This window comes from Bos indicus, chromosome 22, assembly GCF_029378745.1.
Source record: "Bos indicus isolate NIAB-ARS_2022 breed Sahiwal x Tharparkar chromosome 22, NIAB-ARS_B.indTharparkar_mat_pri_1.0, whole genome shotgun sequence".
NCBI classification, from domain to species: domain Eukaryota; kingdom Metazoa; phylum Chordata; class Mammalia; order Artiodactyla; family Bovidae; genus Bos; species Bos indicus.
Window position 1 is genome coordinate 13,069,485 of NC_091781.1, and position 24,307 is coordinate 13,093,791.

Genomic DNA, 24,307 nt, shown 5'->3' on the forward strand with positions numbered 1-24,307 from the left:
ATCCATTTATTATTTTTTATAATAGTAAATTATTTATAATAGTAAATTATTCACTTACTATTATCATAGTTAATCACAAAAGATTATTAAATCCAGGATTGGGAAGACTCTGATGCTGGGAGGGATTAGGGGCAGGAGAAGCGGACAACAGAGGATGAGATGGCTGGATGGCATCACCGACTCGATGGACGTGAGTCTGGGTTAACTCCGGGAGTTGGTGATGGACAGGGAGGCCTGGCGTGCTGCGATTCATGGGGTCGCAAAGAGTCGGACACGACTGAGCAACTGAACTGAACTGAAACTGGGGCCTGCACATTGTCAATCCACAGCTAAAACTGTGGGTGGGTGGGGAGGAGAGTGGATTCCTAAAACCGGATGGAAAATAAGAGTCCACCTACATTTTCACTAATCTCTAAACAAAAGTTAGCTTTTGTTTCATTATGAATGCTGGCAACATCAAAGTAGTATCTGAAGGATCTGTAACTTTGCACCAGTATAAGTCACTGATATTTTCATATTACATTTCTGATGCTTACAGACATCTCAAAATATTTGTCACCTTTCCGAAATTCCAGCCTTTGTGAGATCTGCTGCTAGATCTTCTCAATTAAGGCATTAGTAAAGAAGCAATACTATGTTATCAATGTATTGGTTTTAATTTCAATAGTTTCCTTTGTAATCCAACATTCATTTCAGGCACTTAAAAGGATTATTCTGAGAATGGGTCCATAGGTTTCACAAGACTGCCATGGCACAAAACAAGGTTAAGAATCCCTTTCAGTCTATCTCTTTGCTTCCAGAAGGCCAACCAAGTTTTACAATTGAGCACCTGACTGGGTGAGCCCATTCCCATAGTCTCAGGTTTGTTTTTCTGTTTATAGCTTGATAGGAAGATATTACTGTTCTGGTGTCTGACTCTGTCAATTAACCTTCGTGTTCAAGGTTCTGTGTTAAGCTGACAGGTTGATTTTCTGGTGCATTCGATCGACTTGGGGAATATATGTGACTCCCACTGGATGCCAGGCCTTTGGTGAAGCTGGGCAGTGGTTTCGAAGCGGAGGTTCCAGATCAGTAGAATTAGCGTCTCCTGTCAGCTTGTTAGATATGCAAATTCTCGGGTCACACCCCAGACGTCCTAAAACTGAAGCTCCGGGGTGTCCATCAGTCTGTATTTTAAGCCCTCGGGGAGATGTACGCTAGAGTTTGAGAACCACCGTGATAGACACACTCGGAGGACAGCAAAATCCTGGGTAGGAGGCCCCCACCTCGACCCTTGGTAGGAACTAACAGGGCTCCTGCAACCGGACGAGGCGGGAGATTGGGAAGGGAGATGATGAGGGGCGTCCATCGAGTCGAAAGCCGGGACTTGGGGCCTTGTTCTGCTCCTGTACCCCGATTTTACTTACATTACCCAGGGCCTCGAGGGTGACTGACGGAGATTATCCGCCTACCCTCCCCTGACCCCGCCAGCACCGACCCCTCCGGGCTGCCACCCTACGGCGAGAAAAGACGAGTCAAGGGAGAGTGTGCTAGAGACCGGGAAGGACAGGGCTAGACAACGAGGGTTCTAGCCAGACAGATCGGCGGCCCGCTAAACCCTTCCCTGCCCAAGCCACCCCGTGCTGGGGGGCGCACACCCTGCTGGGAATTGAGGTCCCGGAAGCCCACCCTTTCCAGGCTTTCCGGACTGTCTTGCCTCGAGAAAACTACAAGTCCCAGAGTGCTTGGCGAGGGCGGGTCACGTGGGAGGGGCGGCGGGCGCGGCTAAATAGTCTCCGTCGGCCATTTTGTGGGAGAAGCCGCAGCGCCGCCTCTTCTTTCGCGTCTTCGCATCCGTTGCCGCCGCCTCTTCCTCCGCCTCCTCCTTCGCCTCTTCCTGCCTCCTCCCGGCTTCCGCCGCCGCCGCCGCCGCTCAAGCCGCATCCCAGCCCCGGGGCCAAGCGTCTCCGTATTTGTTTCCGTTTTTTCGCCACTACAGCCTCCTGACACGGTGATCCGGGCGGGCCCCGCAGGAATTTTATCCCCACACCGGCCTCACACTAGTATCGCATGTCCACTATCCAGAACCTCCAATCTTTCGGTAAGAGCGGGTCGCCCCGCCGCCTCCTCCCGCCCACCGCGTCCTCCGCGCGCCTCTCGGCTGTCCAGCCGCCGCTGCCAGCCCCCGGCGGGGCCGCTCTTCCGCCCCCTGCCTCGCAGGGCCCCCGGTCGCCCTCCCCGCACCCCGAGTGGGGCTTTGTCTCGGCGCCCAGAAGATGGCGACTGGGCCCCTGGCGACCCCCTCCCTGAAGACGGCCCCCGGAGCCCCGGCCGCGGACCCTGTGCCGCCCCCTGCCCGCTCCCAGACCGGCCTGCGCATCGCTTCTGCCTCCTGCCGCCTCTGCGGCCCTGGGCCGCCCCCAGACCTGCCCTGCTGCTGGCCAGGGAGACGCCGGCCCGGGCCGGGGTATCGGCGTCCATTAGCGGTCGGGGCTGTTCTGTGAGCGGCTCTCGGGGGCATTTAGTAGAAGATGCGGCGGATCAGGCCTCTGATCTGTTATAGGGTAGTGGTCCAGTTCTTTACGTGTAGCACTGTGTATTGAGATATGTGCATCTTTTTCCCAGGCAGTTACTGTTAAATGATTAGGAGGTTATCTGTGAATCTTTCTGTTGTCATCAGAATGTAATCGAGATGACGCACATTTTTTATAGTGGCTATAAAATTAAGGTCTTAAAATCTAAGGATTATGTTCAACGATAATATTATCTACCTGTAAGCGTTTTTCTCTTCTGGTATTGGTGGGCATACCTGTTTAAAGTCTCATTTTGTGAGAGTACCTTAGCGGTTTCATCAATAACCTAAGCTTATGACTGCCCCCCCCCCCATCCCCACCTGCAGAAAAAAAGCAGAGGCACTAGAACCTTCTTTGCTGAGTGTCTAGATTGTAGCGAACCATATATCTGGAAATTACTAACTAAAAGATATTTTCCTGCTTTGGATTTTTTTGTATTCCCTTTGCAGACCCCTTTGCTGATGCAACTAAGGGTGACGACTTACTCCCGGCAGGGACTGAGGATTACATTCATATAAGAATCCAGCAACGGAACGGCAGGAAGACACTGACTACTGTTCAGGGCATTGCGGATGATTATGACAAAAAGAAACTTGTGAAAGCTTTCAAAAAGGTAAAGGTGTTAGGAAGAAGAGATTAAAATGTAGTTATTGAAGCACACCTCTAAGTAGGATTATGGTCCACACCTTACTTGACTGTCAGTGTGGGTGAAGATGATTTGACCCAAGGAAACTATGTTCATACTCTTAATTAACATCTAGGTAATCTTAGGGTGAAAATAAAATATCATTGTTATTTGATTCAGTTATGTTGAATCTACTTCTTCAGAAATTTGCCTGTAATGGTACTGTGATTGAACATCCGGAATACGGAGAGGTTATTCAGCTTCAAGGTGACCAAAGGAAAAACATTTGCCAGTTTCTCTTGGAGGTGAGTGATTGGGTGCTTTATGTACAGCCTTGAGATTGCTTCTGACATTGTACTTAAGGGTGACATGAATTATAACTTTATCCTCTTTAGTAAGAAGTCATGTGGATGAAGCACATTAATTGTACTTATTTTGAAGACAGGAGTACCAGTTTATTTTGTCATTAGAATGACCTGATTATTCCTGGGTCCACTGAGGATGTTTTGCGGCATGTCATGATATTCAAATGTGTGTTGAATTTTTATTAACAGTTCATGCCACAAATAATAGTGTTGCATTGACCTGTTAACAATGATACTTTTTAATGACTGCTCTGTTTTCTTAGGAATGAATTTATATGTAGTGATTCTGCTAAATTTTATTTTGTAGGTTGGCATTGTCAAGGAGGAACAGCTTAAGGTTCATGGATTCTAAAATGAACCTAAATACGTGGAGGATTTCTTGAATAATTTTGTTCTCTGACCTAGTTTGGCTGCCTTGTGAAATGATTCTCTGCAGTAAATGGACTTTTCATTTATTTAATCATTCAAACTTCCATTCACACCTGCATGATTACAGAAAACATGGGGTATGTAGGCTAGTAACACATAAGAAAATTGCAGTAAGATGGTAATGAAACCCCGTATTCATCTTAACATGTTTCCAATGGAAAAGATTTTGTTTTGAGTGTTTATTTGTTTATTGTTCAGTTTATTACTTTTCACTTGATTAAATTTTTTTTTGTTGTATTAAACCATGTATGTTGCAGCTTAACAATAAAAAAAAATATCTATGAGTGCTTTTGTGATCAGTTAGGCTCCCAAATCTAAGCAGGTAATGTACACCTATAGTTTGTCTTTCATAACTGGCGTTCTCATTTTGTTTATTCTTTCTGATTAATTTCAGATGCTGTTAAAGCTAGAGGAGAACCTTTGTTATATGTAATTTTTGTTCTTTACTCACTGACTTAAAAATAAGAGTAGAAAAAACATAAACTCAGTCAAAACCAAGAATTTATCAGAAAGTACTGTTAAATTGTTGAGAAGAAAATGACATAGTTTAAACTTAAGTATTAGCACATAGAATTCTTTTGGTTCTTTTATTGGTTATATTATTGGGATGCCAACATAAGTCTGTCTCTAAGTGCCAGACAAAGTAGGTTCCTGACATAAATTTAGTCAGAGGTGCTGCCTTGCAAGTGTGGGTGGGTGGGTGGCTGGTACTACTGTTCTACAGATGGAAGAAAGACATTGCTTGGGGTTGGGCTTAACTTCCCTGGAGTGCTAGAAAGTGACAGTTGGGGTGCCAGCCAGGGGCTTCCAACCAGAGAAGTCATATTCTTTCACTAAATCCTGGTTTGTATTTGTTTCACCAGAAGTAAGAACCACAGGTAATAGTGCATGGGGACTGGGAGTAGTGTGAGAAATAAGAGAATTAACGGTTCTTAGGAGATTGCTGCTGCTTATCCTCTTTGATTTCCAGACTTCTGCTTTTTTATTGAGCCATCGTTATTTGCTTAGTTATACAAGGCTTCCTTTGTGGCTCAGATGGTAAAGAATCTGCCTGCAAGGCAGGAGACCTGGGTTCACTCCCTGGGTTGGGAAGATGCCCTGGAGAAGGGAATGGATACCTACTCCAGTATTCTTGCCTGGAGAATTCCACAGACAGACGGCCTGGCAGGCAGTCCAGAGAGTCGCAAAGAGTTCGAAGGACTAAGCAACTAACACTTTGACAAACTGTCCTTAAAACCATTTAGCCAAGACAGAAAAACGCATCTACAGTAGTCACCCCTGTATCCAAGGAGTACCTATTCCAAGACCCTGAGTGGACATCTGAAACTGCAGGTAGTATCAAACCCAGGAAATAGCATATACTGTGTAGATATGCCCGAGAAAGGGATGAATCGGGTCTTGCCCAGATGGAGCAGATTGAGATTCCATCTCATGGTACCTAGTATTAAACCTATGAATTGTTTATCCCTAGAATTTACCATCTAGTTTTGTTTTGGACCACAGGTAACAAACTGCAGAAAGTGAAATCTCAGATAAGGAGGGAACTGTTGGATGGACACATGCTTTTAAGCTAAATGCAGTGGGATAATGATGTGGAAAATGTCACTACATTCTGTTCCCGCTGAATTCTCGCTTCTGTTTTGATGGTACTGCTTTTGGAAAATAAAATCAACCCCCACAGTTTACCTCTGGAGGATACTTGATAGGTTTTGTGACTTTCTCACCCCATTCTACCTCTTAAGCGAGAGAGACTGGGAATATTGAGAAGTGAGAACACCAGGAGACGGTGCCAAATTTGGTAAGCTCATTCCCGAAAAACAGCAGTTTGACCAGGAAGGTCAAGAGACATGGGAGAAATCTCTGATTTGAGAAATCTTCACTTTTCTACCTGTAACATTTGTAACCATCCCATCTCACATTGAGAGGTGCTGGGGAAACAGAAAAAACAGTACAGCAGACACATTAACACACTGAAGTGTTGCTTCATCTAGGGAGATCCGAGGTAGTGCAGGGAAAAGAATTGTCTGTTGAGATTGATTGAACAGGGACATAGGCGGATAAGGGAAAGCTTGTTAAACTGTTTCCCCAGAGATAAGCTCTTGGCCTGATCCTTCGGCCTGTGAGCCCCAGATACATGCTTGGACTTGTCACCTATAGGGCAGTCCTCATCCTTAGAGCAAGAACAGTATCATGTACCTTTCTTGTCTTTGAGCAGTACAATAAAAATAGCTACACGTTTGTACAATTTTACTGAAACCAGTCAAAGTCAATGTCCCCTCAAGTGGGAAAGCTGTCTGACAGGGAGCCTTAGAGATACCTAGGAGCAAAGCTCAGTGTTCTTGTCTGCTTTAAGGGCTGCAACACTTGTCTGCAAAAGTGACGAGGTGGTATTGTGGAACAGGTGGGAGAGTACGTCTTACAGACGCAGCTACGCAGCTAAAATGCGAGCCAAGTGGTATCTCCTTGTGCCTCTGTGGGAAGGTTGTGATCTGCAGATTTTTAGTGATCTGTACTTTGAACTATCGAGTAGAGGACTAGTAGATTGTCCCTGAACCTCTATGCTCCGTAGAGGTTTTGGTGAAGCCAATGGGAAATTGACCTTTGGTTGATTGAGGCACAGCCTGAGTAGACTGCTGCTATAGCAACAATGCCCTCTGCCCTTGGATCTTGGCCCCACAGGAGGCAGAGGAAAACCTGGGGGTTGGGGGTGCCCCCTTCCTGTTTAGGAAGTCAAGAGCTGTTCTCTGAACCACCCTAGAGAGAGGGTGGCTCTCATCTTAGGGAAGGAACAGTCCTAGTCCCAATCAGATACAGTTAACCAAAATAACTTGAGACGTACAGAATGGTAACAGCCGTCTGTGTACCTTCTGTCACCAGCTGGGCTCCAGCGAAAGGAATGGGCAGTTAGGGCTTAGGCAGAATCAAGCTCATTAGATTGCCTACACAGACTTGTTCAGTGAGCCTGTGAGGTTTCCCCACATCAAGCCAGAATTGGGCGTGGGAAGGAAAGGAAGCAGGCAAGGCCCTGCTATATCTAAAACCAAAGAAAAGTCTCACTCGCAGCGGACAGCAACCAGCTACCCTTGCTTGACATGCAACGTTGTGCTTGTCTGGGATCGTGGGGGCCAAGTGAATTGGCTGGTGAACCAAGCAGGAGTAAGTACATGTAAGGGTGCCTTCAGTACTGATGGCTCCTTTCACATGGCTGTGTGGGCATTTAACTCCCTTTTCATCTAGATAGTGGAAGCTTGGAAAAAAAAAGCCCTAAGCTGGAGGAATGGCTGTATTTCTTCACTCCTGGAAAACCATTCATGGGGGCACGAGTGCCAGCAGAGGAGGGAACTCACACTGTCCCTGGATGTTCCTAATCCAGGCCTGTTGTGTCAGATGACAGGTGGCCTGTGGGGTTCTCTGGTCTATTGTTTAGTCACTTAAGTCGTATCCAACTCTTTTGTGACCCCATGGTCTGTAGCCTGCCAGGCTCCTCTGTCCATGGGATTTCCCAGGCAAAAATACTGGAGTGGATTGTCATTTCTTTCTCCAGGGGCTCTTCCTGATCTAGGGATCAAACCCACGTCTCCTGCATCTCCTGCATTGGCAGGCAGGTTCTTTACCACTGAGCCACCAGGGAAGCCCTCTCTGGTCTTTATGGAGAACTTAAAGGGGAATTTAAACTGGGCATTGGCGGTGAGAATGCCAGTGTGAGGTGGCCTGGTAGCTCATCAGCCTGATTTTGAATCTAGCAGGGGGAGCAGTAGATCTGTGAGTGAACTGAGGGCAGGATCTGAATCATGGTGCTTTCATCTCAAACCAGTGAACAACCTGCAGACTTCTTTTCATGCAAAAAACAATTACATAGAGATAAACACCATTCATGCAGTGCACAAAGGGGACTAAAGCTCAAAGCTAAATTCCTCTACTAGAAATCTAAGTAATCTTGATCCTCCAAGCTGGGCTTCTGCTGCAGTCCTCTGCTCTAGCCTGGAGGGTCTCTGGGCCTAGAGGATGATCCAGAAGGAAGCTAGCTAACCACTAAGTTTGTCTCCATGCGTCTTTCATCCATCATCAGGACCCCAGGCCCACCTCCTCAGTTACTGGGCAAGGACCCACATACAGTCTGGAGAGTGGAGATACATCAGAAAGTACTTTAATCCACATCACCCATGACAGATTCCATGGGGAAAACATCACCAAGGATTTAGAGAATGGTATAATCTCTTGAGGGATTCTGGGTCGATTCCCCCGGAGTAGGAAATGGCAACCCACTCCAGTATTCTTGCCTGGGAAATCCCATGCACCAAGGAGCCTGGCGGGTTATAGTCCTTAGGGTCGCAGAGAGTCAAGTTGAATGCGACTGAGCACACACACATAACCCCTGGAAGTAGGGAAAAGGCCCATCTACTCCTTGATCACTAATGTCTACTCTAGGTGCCTAATTGCTATTAACTTGTTAAAAATACAGGAAACCTTAACCTGATACTCAGAACTATGAGAACCACCAGCAACCTACTCAATGGATTAAGATTGTTGAAATGAAACACCATAGGGTACCAAGGGAATGATTTTACATAAGTAAGGACATGGAGCAACACAACTGGTTCCAAATCGGGAAAGGAGTCCATCAGGCTGTATGCTGTCACCCTGCTTATTTGACTTATATACAGAGTACATCATGAGAAACGTTGGGCTGGATGAAGCACAAGCTGGAATCAAGATTGACAGGAGAAATATCAATAACCTCAGATATGCAGATGACGCCACCCTTATGGCAGAAAGTGAAGAGGAACTAAAGAGCCTCTTGATGAAAGTGAAAGAAGAGAGTGAAAAAGTTGGCTTAAAGCTCAACATTCAGAAAACTAAGATCATGGCATTCAGGTCCATCACTTCATGGCAAATAGATGGGGAGACAGTGGAAACAGTGACAGACTTTATTTTGGGGGACCTCCAAAATCACTGCAGATGGTGATTGCAGCCATGAAATTACTTGCTCCTTGGAAGAAAAGCTATGACCAACTTAGACAACATGTTAAAAAGCAAAGACATTACTTTGCCAACAAAGGTCTGTCTAGTCAAAGCTTTGGTTTTTCCAGTAGTCATGTATGGATGTGAGAGTTGGACTATAAACAAAGCTGAGTGCTGACGAATTGATGCTTTTGAACTGTGGTGTTGGAGAAGACTTGAGAGTCCCTTGGACAAGGAGATCAAACTAGTCCATCCTAAAGGAAATCAGTCCTGAATATTCACTGGAAGGACTGATGCTGAAGCTGAAACTCCAATACTTTGGCCATCTGATGCAAAGAACTGGGAAAGACCCTGATGCTGGGAAAGATTGAAGAGGGGAGGAGAAGGGGACAACAGAGGATGAGATAGTTGGATGTCATCACTGATGGACATGAGTTTCAGTAAACTCTGGGAGTTGGTGATGGACAGGGAGGCCTGGCGTGCTGCTGTCCATAGGGTCACAAAGAGTTGGACACGACTGAGTGACTGAACTGCTGCTGCTGCTGCTAAGTCGCTTCAGTCGTGTCCGACTCTGTGGGACCCCATAGACAGCAGCCCACCAGGCTCCCCCGTCCCTGGGATTCTCCAGGCAAGAACACTGGAGTGGCCTGCCATTTCCTTCTCCAGTGCATGAAAGTGAAAAGTGAAAGTGAATTTGCTCAGTCGTGTCTGACTCCTAGCAACCCCATGGACTGCAGCCCACCAGGCTCCTCCGTCCATGGGATTTTCCAGGCAAGAGTATTGGAGTGGGGTGCCATTGGCTTCTGAACTGAACTCAAAGAGGAAGATGGGTTAGGGTCAGGGTAAGAGCAAGTATGCAGTCCTTTGCCACCCCCTTGTGGCCACTTGTGTTCGCTCTTGACGGCTTGTAAATTACAGAAGCTTTAAGTTGCAGACATCACTAAAGCATCAGCTGACAGATTTAATTTGTCATCCCTCAAATGTTATGCAGAAATTGATCTAGCCAACAATCTTTTATCATTGCAATCCATAGAAATATATTTCGGTTTGCTTTTACCTGGGAGAGATAAGAAAATGCCTTCATAGTCTTGCCCTGGGGATGTATAAAGCCACCTTACCTATTATCTATCCCAGTGTTAATAGAAGGAATTTAATTCAAGTGTAAACAGAGACATCTGTTTATAGCCTCCAGAGAATGGACGATTAAGCTAGAAAACAACCAAGGCCTCTGCTAAATTGTCACCCGTTGGGAAACAATCTGGAGTTTTACACACACAAGAGACTGACCCAGACTTGCTCGTGAGTGTCCAGGAGTCTCTGGTGGAGGCGTGGGTCAGCGGTGGCCTGCTGCAGGGTTGGGGGCACTGAGTGCAGTGCGTGCGTGGGATGTTTTGAAGGAGGTCGCCATTATCTTCATTACCTCCACCATAGTTTGGCCTCAGGTCAAACAACAGGGAGGGAACACAGTCTTGCCCATCAACAGAAAATCAGATTAAAGATTTACTGAGCATGGCCCCAACCATCAGAGCAAGACCCAGTTTCCCCCTCAGTCAGTCTCTCCCATCAGGAAGCTTCCATAAGCCTCTTATCCAGAATGAAAACCACAATCACAGAAAACTAACCAAACTGATCACATGGACCACAGCCTTGTCTAACTCAGTGAAACTATGAGCCATGCCATGCAGGGCCACCCAAGACGGACAGGTCATGGTGGAGAGTTCTGACAAAACTGGAGAAGGGAATGGCAAACCACTTCAGTATTCTTGCCTTGAAAACCCCATGAACAGTATGAAAAGGCAAAAAGATAGGACTGAAAGATTAACTCCCCAGGTCGGTAGGTGCCCAATATGCTACTGGAGATCAGTGGAGAAATAACTCCAGAAAGAATGAAGAGACAGAGCCAAAGCAGAAGCAACACCCAGTTATGGGTGTGACTGGTGATGGAAGTAAAGGCCGATGCTGTAAAGACCAATATTGCATAGGAACCTGGAATGGTAGGTCTATGTGAAATGAAGTGAAGTCGCTCAGTCGTGTCCTACTCTTTGCGATCCCATGGACTGTAGCCTACCAGGCTCCTTCGTCCATGGAATTTTCCAGGCAAGAGTACTGGAGTGGGTTGCCATTTCCTTCTCCAGGGTTAGTTCCATGAGTCAAGGCAAATTGGAAGTGGTCAAACAGGAGATGGCAAGAGTGAACATCGACATTTTAGGAATCAGTGAACTAAAATGCACTGGAATGGGTGAATTTCACTCAGATGACCATTACATCTACTTTACACAAACACACACGCCATAAGTACATAGTGCCCTCAGTTTAAACCCCTATCTTGGACCAGTACACAGGTGAGTGTGACTTTCTGGCCACTGGAGTCACACCCACTTAGAGGGTCACTTGAACACTAGCAACCTTTGTCTGGGAAAAGTAGTGACTGGGCTCCCTTAAAGGCCTGACATCTTCAGCGATGCCACTGCCTTAGGCTTAAAGAACCCAGGACACGACTCACTTGGCAGATTAACCATTAGTAATATGCTCGCTTGGAGAGCCTCTGGCAGATCTCACCTTCACAAGTGAGGGAAGCCTAATGGGAGCTCAGTGGTAGCCTGGAAATTGTTCAGGGATTTGATTCTATGTGAGTTGAGGACGGCATCACAAGAGGGCTTCTGACCAGAGAATCTCGCCAGGGAGGTGTTGGGAGGTTTAACTTCAGAAAATGTACTATGTCTAACAGTAGATCCTTTGACATTTCCACATTTTAACCAAGCATTGTCCCTCATTCTCTCACTTCCCTTGCAACAAAAGTCAAAAATGGCTAACCTCTTTTCAACACTTGTAGCCTAGAGTTCTGAGCACCTTTTGTACATCTGCTCATGTAATTCTCACAGACTTCATGACGTGGCATAGCTTCCCTGGCTTACCATTATAATTATCTCCCCGCAAATACCCTCGTCTCCTTTGATCTTGTCTCCTTCCTTTGCACTCATCTGTCAAAATGCTGCCCTTGTTAAACTCACCTCCCGGCTCCGTACCTGCACAGGACAGCCGGCGGCGGCTGAGGGAACAACGGTTCCCCGCCCTTTCCCTTCATCCCCATCCTCCATCTTACACAGGCGAAGCCTTTGCCTCATCCTTCACTGAGGTATCTGAAGCTCCTGCATTTTTCCATCTTCAAATCTTCTCATCTAAGGCAATGGTGTATACTCTCTGTCTTCTTTTCTGTTTATAATGGATGAAGGGTACTTGCTCCCGTTAAAACTAAGCCCTCATTTTGCATCCTCTTCTCAATGAATTATCACTGTCATTACCCTCCTTTTTCTGAATCATCAATTTCTCCCTCCCTACTTGATCCTCTTTTTTTTTTTTTTTTGCTTTTAAAACAAAATATTTATTTTTAATTGGAGGATAATTGCTTTAAAACATTGTGTTGGTTTCTGCCACACAGCAACATGAATTGGCCAGAGGCATATGTGTGCCCCCGCTCTCTCTGAACCTCCCTGCCACCTCCCACCCCGTCCCACTCCTCTATGTTGTCACAGAGCGCTAGTTTGAGCTCCCTACATCACAGCAAATTCCCACTGGCTATTTTATATATGGCAATTAAATCTCCATGCTGCTCTCTCAATTTACCCCACCCTCTCCTTCCCCCACTGTGCTCACAAGTCTGTTCTGCCTGCGTCTCCACTGCTGCCCTGCAAATAGGTTCATCAGTGCCGTGTTTCTAGATTCCATAGAGATGCATTAATACGTGACGTTTGTTTTCCTCTTTCTGACTTACTTCCTTCTGTATAATAGGCTCTAGTGTCATCCACCTCATTAGAACTGACTCAAATGTGTCCCCTTTTATGCCTGAGTAATATTCCATTGTAAATATGTACCACCCAACTGTATCCTTTTCATCAGATACAAATATCCCCTAATATTTCCCATCTTTCAAATGCAGGCATACCTCCAGAGATAGTGTGGTTCTGTTCCAACCCACTGCAATAAAGTGAATATTGTAATAAAGAGAGCATCACCATGCAGCCGCTATGAAAAACAGTATGGAGGTTCCTCAAAAAGCTAAAACTAGGGTTGCCATATGATCCAGCAATCCCACTCCTGGGCAAATGTCCAGACAAAACTAATTCAAAAAGATGCATGCACCCCTAAGTTCATAGCAGCACTATTTACAACAGCCAAGACATGGAGACAACCCACATATCCATCAGCAGATTAGTGGATAAAGAAGATGTGATGGTTAACATACACAATGGAATATTAGCTGGTTATAAAAGGAGTGAAATAATGCCATTTGCAGCAACATGGATGGAGATGATTATACTAAGCGAAGTCAGAGAGAGAAAAAAACCATTTGGTATCACTTATATACGGAATCTAAAATACAATGCAAATAAATCTATTTATGAAACAGAAACAGACTCACAGAATTTTTGGATCTGTCCCCCAAAGCAAAGGCAACAAAAGTGAATATAAACAAGTGGGAATGCACCAAATTAAAAAGCTTCTGTGCAGAAAAGAAAGCCATCTACAAAATGCAAAGGCGGCCTACTGAGTGAGGGAAGATATTTGCAAATCATATATCAAATAAGGAGTTAATATCCAAAATATATTAAGAATTTAAACAATAGCAAAAACAAACAATGTAATTTTTAAAATGGGCAGAAGTGAAGTGAAGTTGCTCAGTCGTGTCCGACTCTTTGTGACCCCGTGGACTGTAGCCTACCAGGCTCCTCCGTCTCTGGGATTCTCCAGGCAGGAATACTGGAGTGGGTTGCCATTTCCTTCTCCAGGAGATCTTCCCAACCCAGGGAAATGGGCAGAGGATCTAGATATTTTCCCAAAGACATAGAGATGGTCAACAGACATGTGCAAAGATGTTTATAACCACTAATTATCAGGGAAATGCAAATCAAAATCACAATATAACATCATACCTGTTAGAATGGCTATTATCATAAAGACAAGAAATAACAATGTTGGAGCAGATATGGAGAAAAGGGAACCCTCATACACTGTTTGTGGGAATGTAAATTTGTACAGCCACTATGGAAAACAGTATGCAGTTTCCTCAAAAAATTAAAAATAGAGCTACCATTGAATCTAGCAATTTCATTCCTGGATATTTATCCAAAGAAAATGAAAATAGTAATTTGACAAGATATACGCACCTATGTTTGCTGCAGCTGAGTTTACAGCAGCCAAGATATGGAAATACCCTAAGTGTTCATCAGTAGATGAACGAACAAAGCTGCTGCTTTTTAGTCACTAAGTCATGTCCGACTCTTTGCAACCTCATGGACTGTAGCTCGCCAGGCTCCTCTGTCCATGGGATTTCCCAAGCAAGAATACTGGAGCGGGTTGCCATTTCCTTCTCCAGAATGGGTAAAGAAGATGTGATAAATATATACACGATGGCATCCTCCTCAAGCTACATCGCTGTCACTGCATGTGTCCCTCTCCTCAACTAGTGTATTTGGAGATAACCAGGTGTTAATGTAATTCTCTGAAGACAGAGCTGCTTTTTCATTTTCTGATTCTCTGTTATAGTGTGGCAGAGATACCTTTTGTAAAGTAAGTTGGAAAAGAATAGTAGCTGCAGTACCTGCATATGGCCAATAGATGATGCTATTGACCTATTTAAATCCTGCCCTCGCAGCCCCTGGAGAAGGGCATGGCCACCCACTCCAGGATTCTTGCCTAGAGAACCTCACGGACAGGGGAGCCTGGTGGGCTACGGTCCATGGGGTCGCAAAGAGTGGGACACGACTGAAACGCCTTAGCACACATAGCACACATCGGTGGTAGTGGTAGCCGCTCAGTCGTGTCTGACTCTTTGTAACCCCGTGGACTGTAGCCCACCAGGCTCCCTGGTCCATGGGATTTCCCAGGCAAGAATCCTGGAGTGGGTTGCCATTCCCTTCTCCAGGGGATCTTCCTGACCTAGGGATGGAACCTGGGTTTCCTGCATTGCAGGTGGATTCTTCACCGTCTAACACAAGGGAATCCCTTTGCTCGTCTTTGGGTTTGTTTTAGAGAAAAGACCTGAAAGTCAGAAGAAATGGAGGGGTTATACAAAACTGGCTAAACTCTCAAATGCTCCAGGCACTCAAGGGGGGGGGAAAAAAACTTTGGTTTAAAAAGTACAGAAAAATGTCCCTCCTGGGACTTATTCCCCTTTGTCATGATGTCTAAGTGACCTGCTCGCCATTCCCTGGAGATGCCTCCCTTGGCACAGTCACCTGGCTGGCTTGTTTTGGACTGCAGATGAGCAGGCCTCCTGGAACTCACTTTCAAGGATTAAAAAAGGGGCTTTAGTTGGGAATAATTTTCCACCAGAGTGAAATTGAACATGGGAGTCATGATTTCCGAGGGAGATGTATCCTCTTTGGAGCAAGTGTAAATCACTATAACTTTTTGGAATGAAACTTGAATGAATTTCATTTTAACAAAATTACATGTTGAGGGCTTTAAATTGTTCAGATCTTCCACCTTCATGCACTTTTTTAAAGGAAATCACCAGAGGGAAGTGTTAGGAACAATGGAAAGGTTTTGATAGTTTTTTAAAAAGGTGATATGGCAATGGGCCCATGAGCCCCGTAATTGCCCCCAAATTTGCAGATCTAGCCATTCCTTATCCCCATGAGATCCCTGAGAGAGCCATGTACCTAAGGCACGAGGCACATGGAATTACTGCTTGGTCACTGCACCCCAGGCCTGCATCTCCCCTCGCAGGTCTCCAGGGAGCCTGGCTCTTAGTTCCTAGCCCCCATTTCCCTCTCTCAGGTCCAACTTCTGAATGAAGAACAGAGGGACACAGGAGACAAAGAGATGGCCAGGTGCCCCCTGAGACCAGTTTTCTCTGATTGAGATGAAACCGCTGGGGAGAGAGGCTGTGCTCAAAGGCATCACCTTTTAATAGCCATGTTCGGTACCACGGAATGTCACCCCCCACCCAACCACCAAAAAAACATCACTAGGCTAGAGCAGAGGCTGAGTCCCCCTGAAACACAAGCACTGAAGCCTCGGGGCCCTCACCTGCCCAGGCCTTCTCTAGGTCCCTGAGCCCGGATCTGCATATGTGTGCTTTATTTTTCCTTTCTTAAAGAATGTCTCTAAAGCTGTACAAGCATCAGGTCCCTGCAGACTGGGGATGTTCCTGCTTTAAGAAATTTGAGTTGGGAAACAGGGAAATGATCAAGCAGTGAGTATCAGGCACTGTGGCTTTCTGAAAGGAGTCATGTTAGAAGTCCTGAGAGGGGCAGGAGCAACGGGCAAGCAAAGCTTTGTCTACACAGAAATGATGAGCCTCATTAGGCAGGGGAGGGGCTACAGGGAAGGTGAAAGTGTCTCCCGGGGTTGTGATGGGGAGAAAATGAGCAAATGAGATGATTCCATAAAGGTCTGAGCATGTGCTCTGCAGAGTCAATGGTTGCTAAACTTTATTTTTTTTATTATCAGTGTAATTACGAATTATTTGCATCATTACAATGTCATGGTGAAGATCTGCTAACTCCACTTGTTGGGGGTCCCTGAAGCTTCCATGGGTCCAGTTTTAATCATTTCTAAGTCCTGGTACAATTAAGGTTTCTTTTTCTAATTTCCATCAAAGTCTGTCTCCTTCATTGCTCTATCGTATTCTCACAATACACTCCCATCTTTCCGAGGACAAGGACTAACTCTGGCAGGCATCATCTCACTGGCACCTCCAACAAGGTAAGGCAGGTGAGCTGAGCCCCATTTCACAGGTGAGGAGACTGTGGCTCCAGGAGCTGCTGGGCCTCACGGAGAGTTCCAGAGCCAGCGTGTGACCAGAACAACCCTTGACCTAAAAGGTGCCTTTCTGAGCAGTTAGTTCAGCTTGGCAGTGGACCTTGGAATAGCATCTCTGTGGCGCCTTCCATACTGGGTTCCGTGTACATATCAAAGTGCCTTTCCTTCTTTCTTGATTTTGTTTCCCAACTATGTAGCCCGTCCTGTTGATCCTCTTAGTCAGCTTTAGGTGGTTTGTGAGACCTGGACCAGTCCACCCTGTCTCTGCTCTGCACGGAAACCCAAAGCCACCGAACTGGGTGCACCCCCTCCACTCCATGCCCACACCCACAGCAGGGGTGTTATCCGGCTAAGTGCTCCTTGATACCCATGAGAGGCAGGTCTGGCCCCAAGAAACCCCTTCCATCTGGTCTTTCAAAGATGGCTGTTTGAGGGGCCCAGGACAGGGAGTCTGCAAGGCATGGGGACAAATTCGATTATAAACCTGAGAACTATTCTGCATTTGCCACCCCAGACTCTGTCCACGCTGGTTCTCTGTGTTTTCATTACCATACTTTTCAACATCTTTTCATCCCCTTTGCAAAAGAAAAAGAAAGGTGTCCCACAGAAGTGCAGGGGAAACTGATTACACACAAGCCCAGGAGGGAGGTTCGTTATTACCCACCTGCACTAACGACCCGAGAGGAAACAGGCAGCCCCATCTACACTGGAGTTTTACCTTTAATTAAACTTTAATTCACTCATGCCTTGTCCTTGGGGCCACATGCTGCTGGGAATCAATGCCAAGTAAACTGGACTCAGGCCAGGGCCTCCTGGAAGAACACCCAGAGGCATCCCTGAGTAAAAATAGCTTTTCCTGACTATTAAATCCAATGATCTACTCAGGGGGCCAAAGAGAACTCTTCCAAAGGAAGCCCCTGGAGCTGCCTACGGGCAAAAAAGACAGATGCTTTCAGTAAACAGCCCTACCCCAACACACACACACACACACACACACACACACACACTTGAACAAACAGCTTATACAATTACCCATTTAAATTCATCTCATCTCTGGTGGAAGCCATTGTTCATACCTTGCATCTATACAGATTTCCTTCACAGTGGGATTATACTGTGCATACTGTCTTTGAATCTGATCTTTTTAACTTCACAGCATATCGTGAACATTACCCTATGCCATTAGACATTAAGATGTGATTGGTTACAGTCACACTGTATTTTCCATAGATGCCAGCACCAGCATATTATATATCCCATCCCACGTGCTCTTTCTACAATGCGACACTGACATGACTCTATCAAGAGGCGGGGTCTGTGTTTTCTTCTTCTCAACCCCACCAGGCTTTTGTATTGCTGCGGTAAATAGAATGTGTCATAGATGACACTGTGTGATTTGCACAGCAGGTCATAAAAGGCAATATGGCTTCTGCCTGGCTCTCCTTCTTTCTTTTCAACCTTGGAACCAAGATTCCACATTGTGAGGAAGTCTAAGCTGCATGGAAAAGCCACACAAAACTGTTCCAGCTGACATACCCAGTTGGGCTCTGGCTGATTATCAGCATCCGCCAATGTGAGAGCAAACAAACCTTCATATCATTCCAGCCTTTAATTATCCAGCTGAGGGCCCAGACATGGACATGGAGCAGAGATAAGCCATTTCCACTCTGCCCACAAAAAACCATGAGTGATGATAACGGATATGGTTAGATAACTAAATAGTGTTGTGTTGCATGAATACACAATAATTCCCCTTTTGGGGCTCCTGATTGTCTCCAGTTTTTTGTTGTTGTTGTTATAAATAACACTGAAATGGGTCTCCATATAGCTGATTTTTTGCCTAATTAATCATCTAGTATCTTAAAAATAAATTTAGAGACGTGCAATAACCAGGTCAAAAGCTATGATCATTTTGCCAGGAAGCAATGACTGAATCCATTTACACTCCCACCAGTTGTACATGAGAATACGTGAAAGCTCCAGTGAGTTATTCTTAGTCACCATCCTCCGGCAACGTCACATTTCCTCTCCTCAGACGGACACCCCCAACCTCTGTTGGACACGTTTTTAAGTCTATAATTCTGGGGTTCAGAAACAAATGACTGGATGTCATCTTGGGAGTTGCTCAAGTCCAGGAGTAGATGGGAACTGCTGGTGGTGGGAACGTGGGGCCCAGCAGCTTTGTTCAGAACAAAGGGTCCCAGGGGCTGTCAAGGCTGATCACACTACAGACCAGAGGCTTTTTCTGCCCAGATGAAGCATGAATTGTATTGCAGTCAGTCCCAGCTTGAGGCAAGAGGGCTGGCCTTTTATACCCATGTCAATCACTCATCGGCTGTGGGCTGCCCTGGGCAGGCTGGGGGTATAATAGTTCAGGCCAGACAGCTCCTGTCTGCCAGAGCGACTCTCTGAAGGGAGCAGTTGTGAACAATTAATCTTCAACACTCCCAGCTTCTGGGGTTGTGTCCAGTGGCTAGGTGGAGGCATCTGGGTGTGACACGGACAATGTCCACTACAGAGAGGATGATGCTGACGACATTTTTCATTATGAAAAGTGTAATGCCTATCTATGCGTTGGACAGTATGTTTTATTCAATTAGTATTTAATTATTCAATTAGTTAAATGATAAGACCAAAGAGCAAAATAATATCAAGATTAATATAATATGGGGAGATGAATTAAAACCATCTTTAAGCCTTTTGTAGGACCTTGGTGATTCTTTTAGAGAAAATAATAAGAAAATTAAATCCACGGTGTTAGGCTGAGTCTTTCTCAGCAATGCCCAGGGTAGTGAGGCAATCTAAGGGAATGAGGTTGAATACTGTAAATTGTGCTCGGTAGCTGAAGAGTGACATATTTACCAGGAAATCTTTGCTTCCTAAAAATGGAATGTCTGGACAATTACGGCCATTAATCACGTGTAACTGAAAGCTCATAAGAGAACAAAATGGAGTTGAAAATTCCAAATCTAATTTGTCATTAATGGACAAAAGATTATGTCCTTTGGGACATCCACTGCAGATAAACAACGAGCACTATCGGTCCAAACCTTATTCAATTTAAATTGACTTTGCTCATTAGGAATCACAGTCCCACTGATGGCAAAAACTTTACAAGCATTAAGGAGACGTTGAACCATTAACTGCTTGCTTAGAAAGACAACTCAAAGCCTTGGAGCCCAGAGTGAGCAGTGCTACTGTGGTCAGGGCAGAGGGTTGGAGGTCTGCACCACAGGGAGAGATGACCCAGCTCGGTTTTTGTGTCGAGGAGCTGAAACAAACACACGCCCATGTTCCCTATGCACACAGAGCTTACTGTCTTCTCCAACACAACTTTAGTATTCCATCGTATGCATTAGTATAACTGCTGTGCCAGGAGACTTCTCAGGAAAGGAACGTGAAAGTTCATTCACTACGTGAACCTCTCAAAAGACACAGCAATGCCTCTGTAAGAACCATCAACAGACCGCTTACTCCCTAAGATTCTTTGAATCTCTCACCTCAAAGTCCTCACCTTGCTGTTGCCACCAATTCTAAACCATTAGTCATGTGTGAAACAGATCTCCAGTCCAGGTTTGATGCATGAGACAGGGTGCTCAGGGCTGGTGCACTGGGATGACCCTAAGGGATGAGATAGGGAGGGAGGTGGGAGGGGGGGTCAGGATGGGGAACACATGTACACCCATGGCTGATTCATGTCAATATTTATGTGACAAAACTTTACAACACTGTAAAGTAATTAGCCTCCAATTAAAATAAATAAATTTAAAAAAATAAACCATTAGTCGCAATTTTTACCCAATCCTGATCAAGCATCACACCTGAAGACCAGCTTTGATCGAACTTGCAGTTCTCACTGAGATCCAGCTTTGCCTTTGCCCCTGAGTCAGAGCCAAAGTCCCGTGCACTGGTGCTGGGGTTCTCCCTCCCACAGCGAGCAACCAGCTTAGCACTGTCTTAGCACTAGGCGGTGCTGGCGATATTTGGGGCGCTTGCATTTGACGGTTTTTAATCGCTATAGGCTTTCTCAGGCACAAATCTATTCTTTGCTTATCTCTCATCTTCCGTCTCTTACTCTCATTTCTTTCCCTGCCCTTAATATTGTGGTGTTTTCTATTTTACTCTAAGTCCCCTCAAAGAAAACAACATGGAGATAAATAAATTTTAAAAGTAGAGGACAGAGAAAGACAAATATCATATGATAGCACTCATATGTGGAATTTAATTTTTAAAAAATTACATACGTGAACTTATTTACCAAACAGAAACAGAATCACAGATTTTGAAAACAAACTGATGAATACCAAAGGGAAAACATGGAGAGAGGTATAAATTAGGAGTCTGGGATTAACATACACACACTATTGCTGCTGCTGCTAAATCACTTCAGTCATGTCCGACTCTGTGCGACCCCATAGACGGCAGCCCACCAGGCTCCCCCGTTCCTGGGATTCTCCAGGCAAGAACACTGGAGTGGGTTGCCATTTCCTTCTCCAATGCATGAAAGTGAAAAGTGAAAGTGAAGTCGCTCAGTCGTGCCTGACTCTTCGCGACCCATGGACTGCAGCCCACCAGGCTCCTCCGCCCATGGGATTCTCCAGGCAAGAGTGCTGGAGTGGGCGCCATTGCCTTCTCCGGCACACACTACTAGACAGCACAGAAAGAGATAAGCAGCAAGGACCTACTGTATAGCACAGGGAACTCTACTCAATATTCTGTGATAATCTATATGGGAAAATAATTCAAAAGGGATGATCACATGCGTCTGTGTAACTGGATCACTATGTTGCACACCGAAACTGGCACAACATTGTAAATCAACTATATACGCCAATAAATTTTTTAAATGAAGATCAAACCTATACACAAATTTTGTAAATTTTAAACCAAAAAAATAATAGGTAGAAAAATTATAGAAGTGAGTCATTATGCATCTAGCATTAAAGCTTTGAAATATATAAAACAAAAATGGTAGATATACATGGGCAAATGGACAAATCCACAATCTCTATGACAAAATTTAAAATATCAGAAATTGACAGAGTGGATACAAATGAAGAATATAGAATATTTGAATAACAATTGAACAAAATACAGTAAATATTATAACCTCAAAACAAATAATACCTCCCCTTGATTCACTTTCTACACTTGGCCTCCATGACCCCTTCCTCTGTTTCCTCACCCTTCACTGGTGCCTCTTTCTCAGTCCTTTGCCTGTTGCTCCACCTCCCAGATTTACCACGTGTGTGTTACATGGTTTAGTCCTTGGGCTCTTCTTCCCTCCAACCACACTCATTCCCTAAGTGCCCTCATCTAGTCTCTTGGCTGTAAATACCAACCACCTACTGACAGTTCCGAGGGCTTTCCTGGTGGCTCAGACCCTAAAGAGTCTGCCTGCAATGCGGGAGACCTGGGTTCACTCCCTGAGTAGGGAAGCTCCCCTGGAAAAGGAAATGGCAACCCACTCCGGTATTCTTGCCTAGAGAATTCCATGGACAGAGGAGCCTGGTGGGCTACACTCCACAGGGTCGTGAAGGGTCAGACACAACTGAGCGACTAACACTTTCACTTCATTGACATTTCCTAAATTTATATCTCATTCCCAGCTCTCTCTCCCAAATCCCATATTCACAGATCCAATTAGCTACTCAAAACATCTGAAATTTAGCATTTCAGAAATTGAGTTCCAGATCTCCAGCTCCCAACCTGATCCATCTACAGTCTTCTGCATCTCAGTGAATGGCAGCTCTAGAACGCCACTCAAGCCAAAACCCTGGCACAGTCCTGGACTTCTCTCTTCGATTATCCATCACCAAACTGTCAGGAAACCGCATTGACTCTACTTTCAAAACATATCCTCAATCCAACTAGCTCTCTTCATCTCCACTGCTGTCACCCTGATCCAAGCCACCACCATCTCCCACCTGAACAATGACAATAACCTCCTAACCACCTCCTGGCCTCCACTCTTGTTCCCCTACAGTCAAATCTACATAAAGTAATCAACGTTACTTCTGAAAAACTGTGATTGTGGCATCTTTCTATCCAAACCCACTTCACTAAGGGTCCAAGCCCTGCAAAGCCCTGCAAAGCCCTGCAAAGCCTTTCAGGAAGTGTGCACACCTGCAGGCACACACATACAGGCACACCTCCTCTCCCTCACGTTTCAAGTAGGCCTTCCCTGACCACCCTACATTGAATTGTGATCTGTGCCACCACCCTGCATTCCCCATCATACTTTACTATTTTGGAAAACATTTGTCACTTTCCATAGCACACGTAATATTACTTTATAACTTGTTTATTCTATGTGAATATTGCTTATCACTTGTGTCTTCTCACTTAAATGAAAACTCCACAAGGGTAAGGATCTTTACTTTGTTCACTGATAACATCCTAAGATTCTGAAACAGTGGGTGGCCGCTTAGGCTCTCACTAAATATTTGTTGAATGAATATGCACTTTTTTCATGCTAGGATGAAACATTCCCAATTTTTGACCATTAGGTCACACAGGGAATGTTGACAAATTTCAAAAGTGGAAATTATAATGACCAAAGTGCAATACAATCATAAGTTAATAACTAAATAGTGCTTTAAAAATCTTTCCACTTGGATATTTTAAAATACTTTTGATGTCTTTCTTTTCTTCTTCATTTCTCTCTCCCTACCTTAGCTGCCCTGTGACCTCCTAACAAATGTGTGACTCCCCAAGGACACTCTGTGTTTTGTTCTACCAACAGCCACTCACACCCTAACACAGACCATAGCCTGTTCATGAACTCATCGGCTCAATGATTGAGAAAATTGCTGAGGAGGTGATGCACAGGTTCTGCACAGAGACAGTGAGTACTTTGATACAATCTAAGATGTGATGTGTCCTGCAGCAGGGAGTCAGGCAGAGAGCCCACACCTGGAGACTGGACTGGGCTTTTCACAATGGCTCATGAGCACTGGTCCATCTCTGTAAGATGGTTATGTGGTCCCTGTGTCTCCAAGAGCAGCTGTGAGCATGTGACTTCTGATCCTCATCATGTTCTCATTCATTTTACTTTACTGAATACACTTTTAAAATTAAAGTATAACATACATTAAGAGAAATGTATGAATCATAAAATAGATAGCTCTGCTATGGACCAAATTGTATTCTCCTCACAGAAAATTCATATCTTGAAGCCCTAATTTCCAGTGTGACTGTATTTGGACATAGGGCCTATGAGGAGATGATAAAGGTTAAATGAAGTCATAAGGGTGGGGCCCTAATCCTATTGGACTGGCACCCTTATAAGAAGGGGAAGACCTGGGCATCTATCCAGAGGGAGTGAGTGAAAGTTGCTCAGTCGTGTCTGACTCTTGGTGACCCCATGGACTATACAGTCCACGGAGTTCTCTAGGCCAGAATACTGGAGTGGGTAGCCATTCCCTTCTCCAGGGGATCTTCCGACCCAGGGATTGAACCTAGGTTTCCCACATTGTAGGTGGATTCTTTATCAATTGAGCTACCAGGGAAGCCCTGGGCATGTATCCGGAGAAAACCATAATCTGAAAGGATACATGCACCCCAGTGGTCACTGAAGCACTGTTTACAATAGTCAAGACAAGGAA

The 24,307-nt window shown here is 45.1% G+C and overlaps 1 protein-coding gene across 1 annotated transcript; it reads left to right on the forward strand.

The window, feature by feature from the left end:
• Positions 1 to 1,787: 1,787 nt before the first annotated feature.
• Positions 1,788 to 4,255, forward strand: EIF1B (eukaryotic translation initiation factor 1B). Its single transcript, XM_019985044.2, has 4 exons — positions 1,788 to 2,080; positions 3,002 to 3,165; positions 3,381 to 3,482; positions 3,850 to 4,255. The coding sequence occupies exons 1-4, from the start codon at positions 2,050 to 2,052 to the stop codon at positions 3,892 to 3,894; spliced, it is 342 nt and encodes a 113-aa protein (XP_019840603.1). The 5' UTR covers positions 1,788 to 2,049; the 3' UTR covers positions 3,895 to 4,255.
• Positions 4,256 to 24,307: the final 20,052 nt, after the last annotated feature.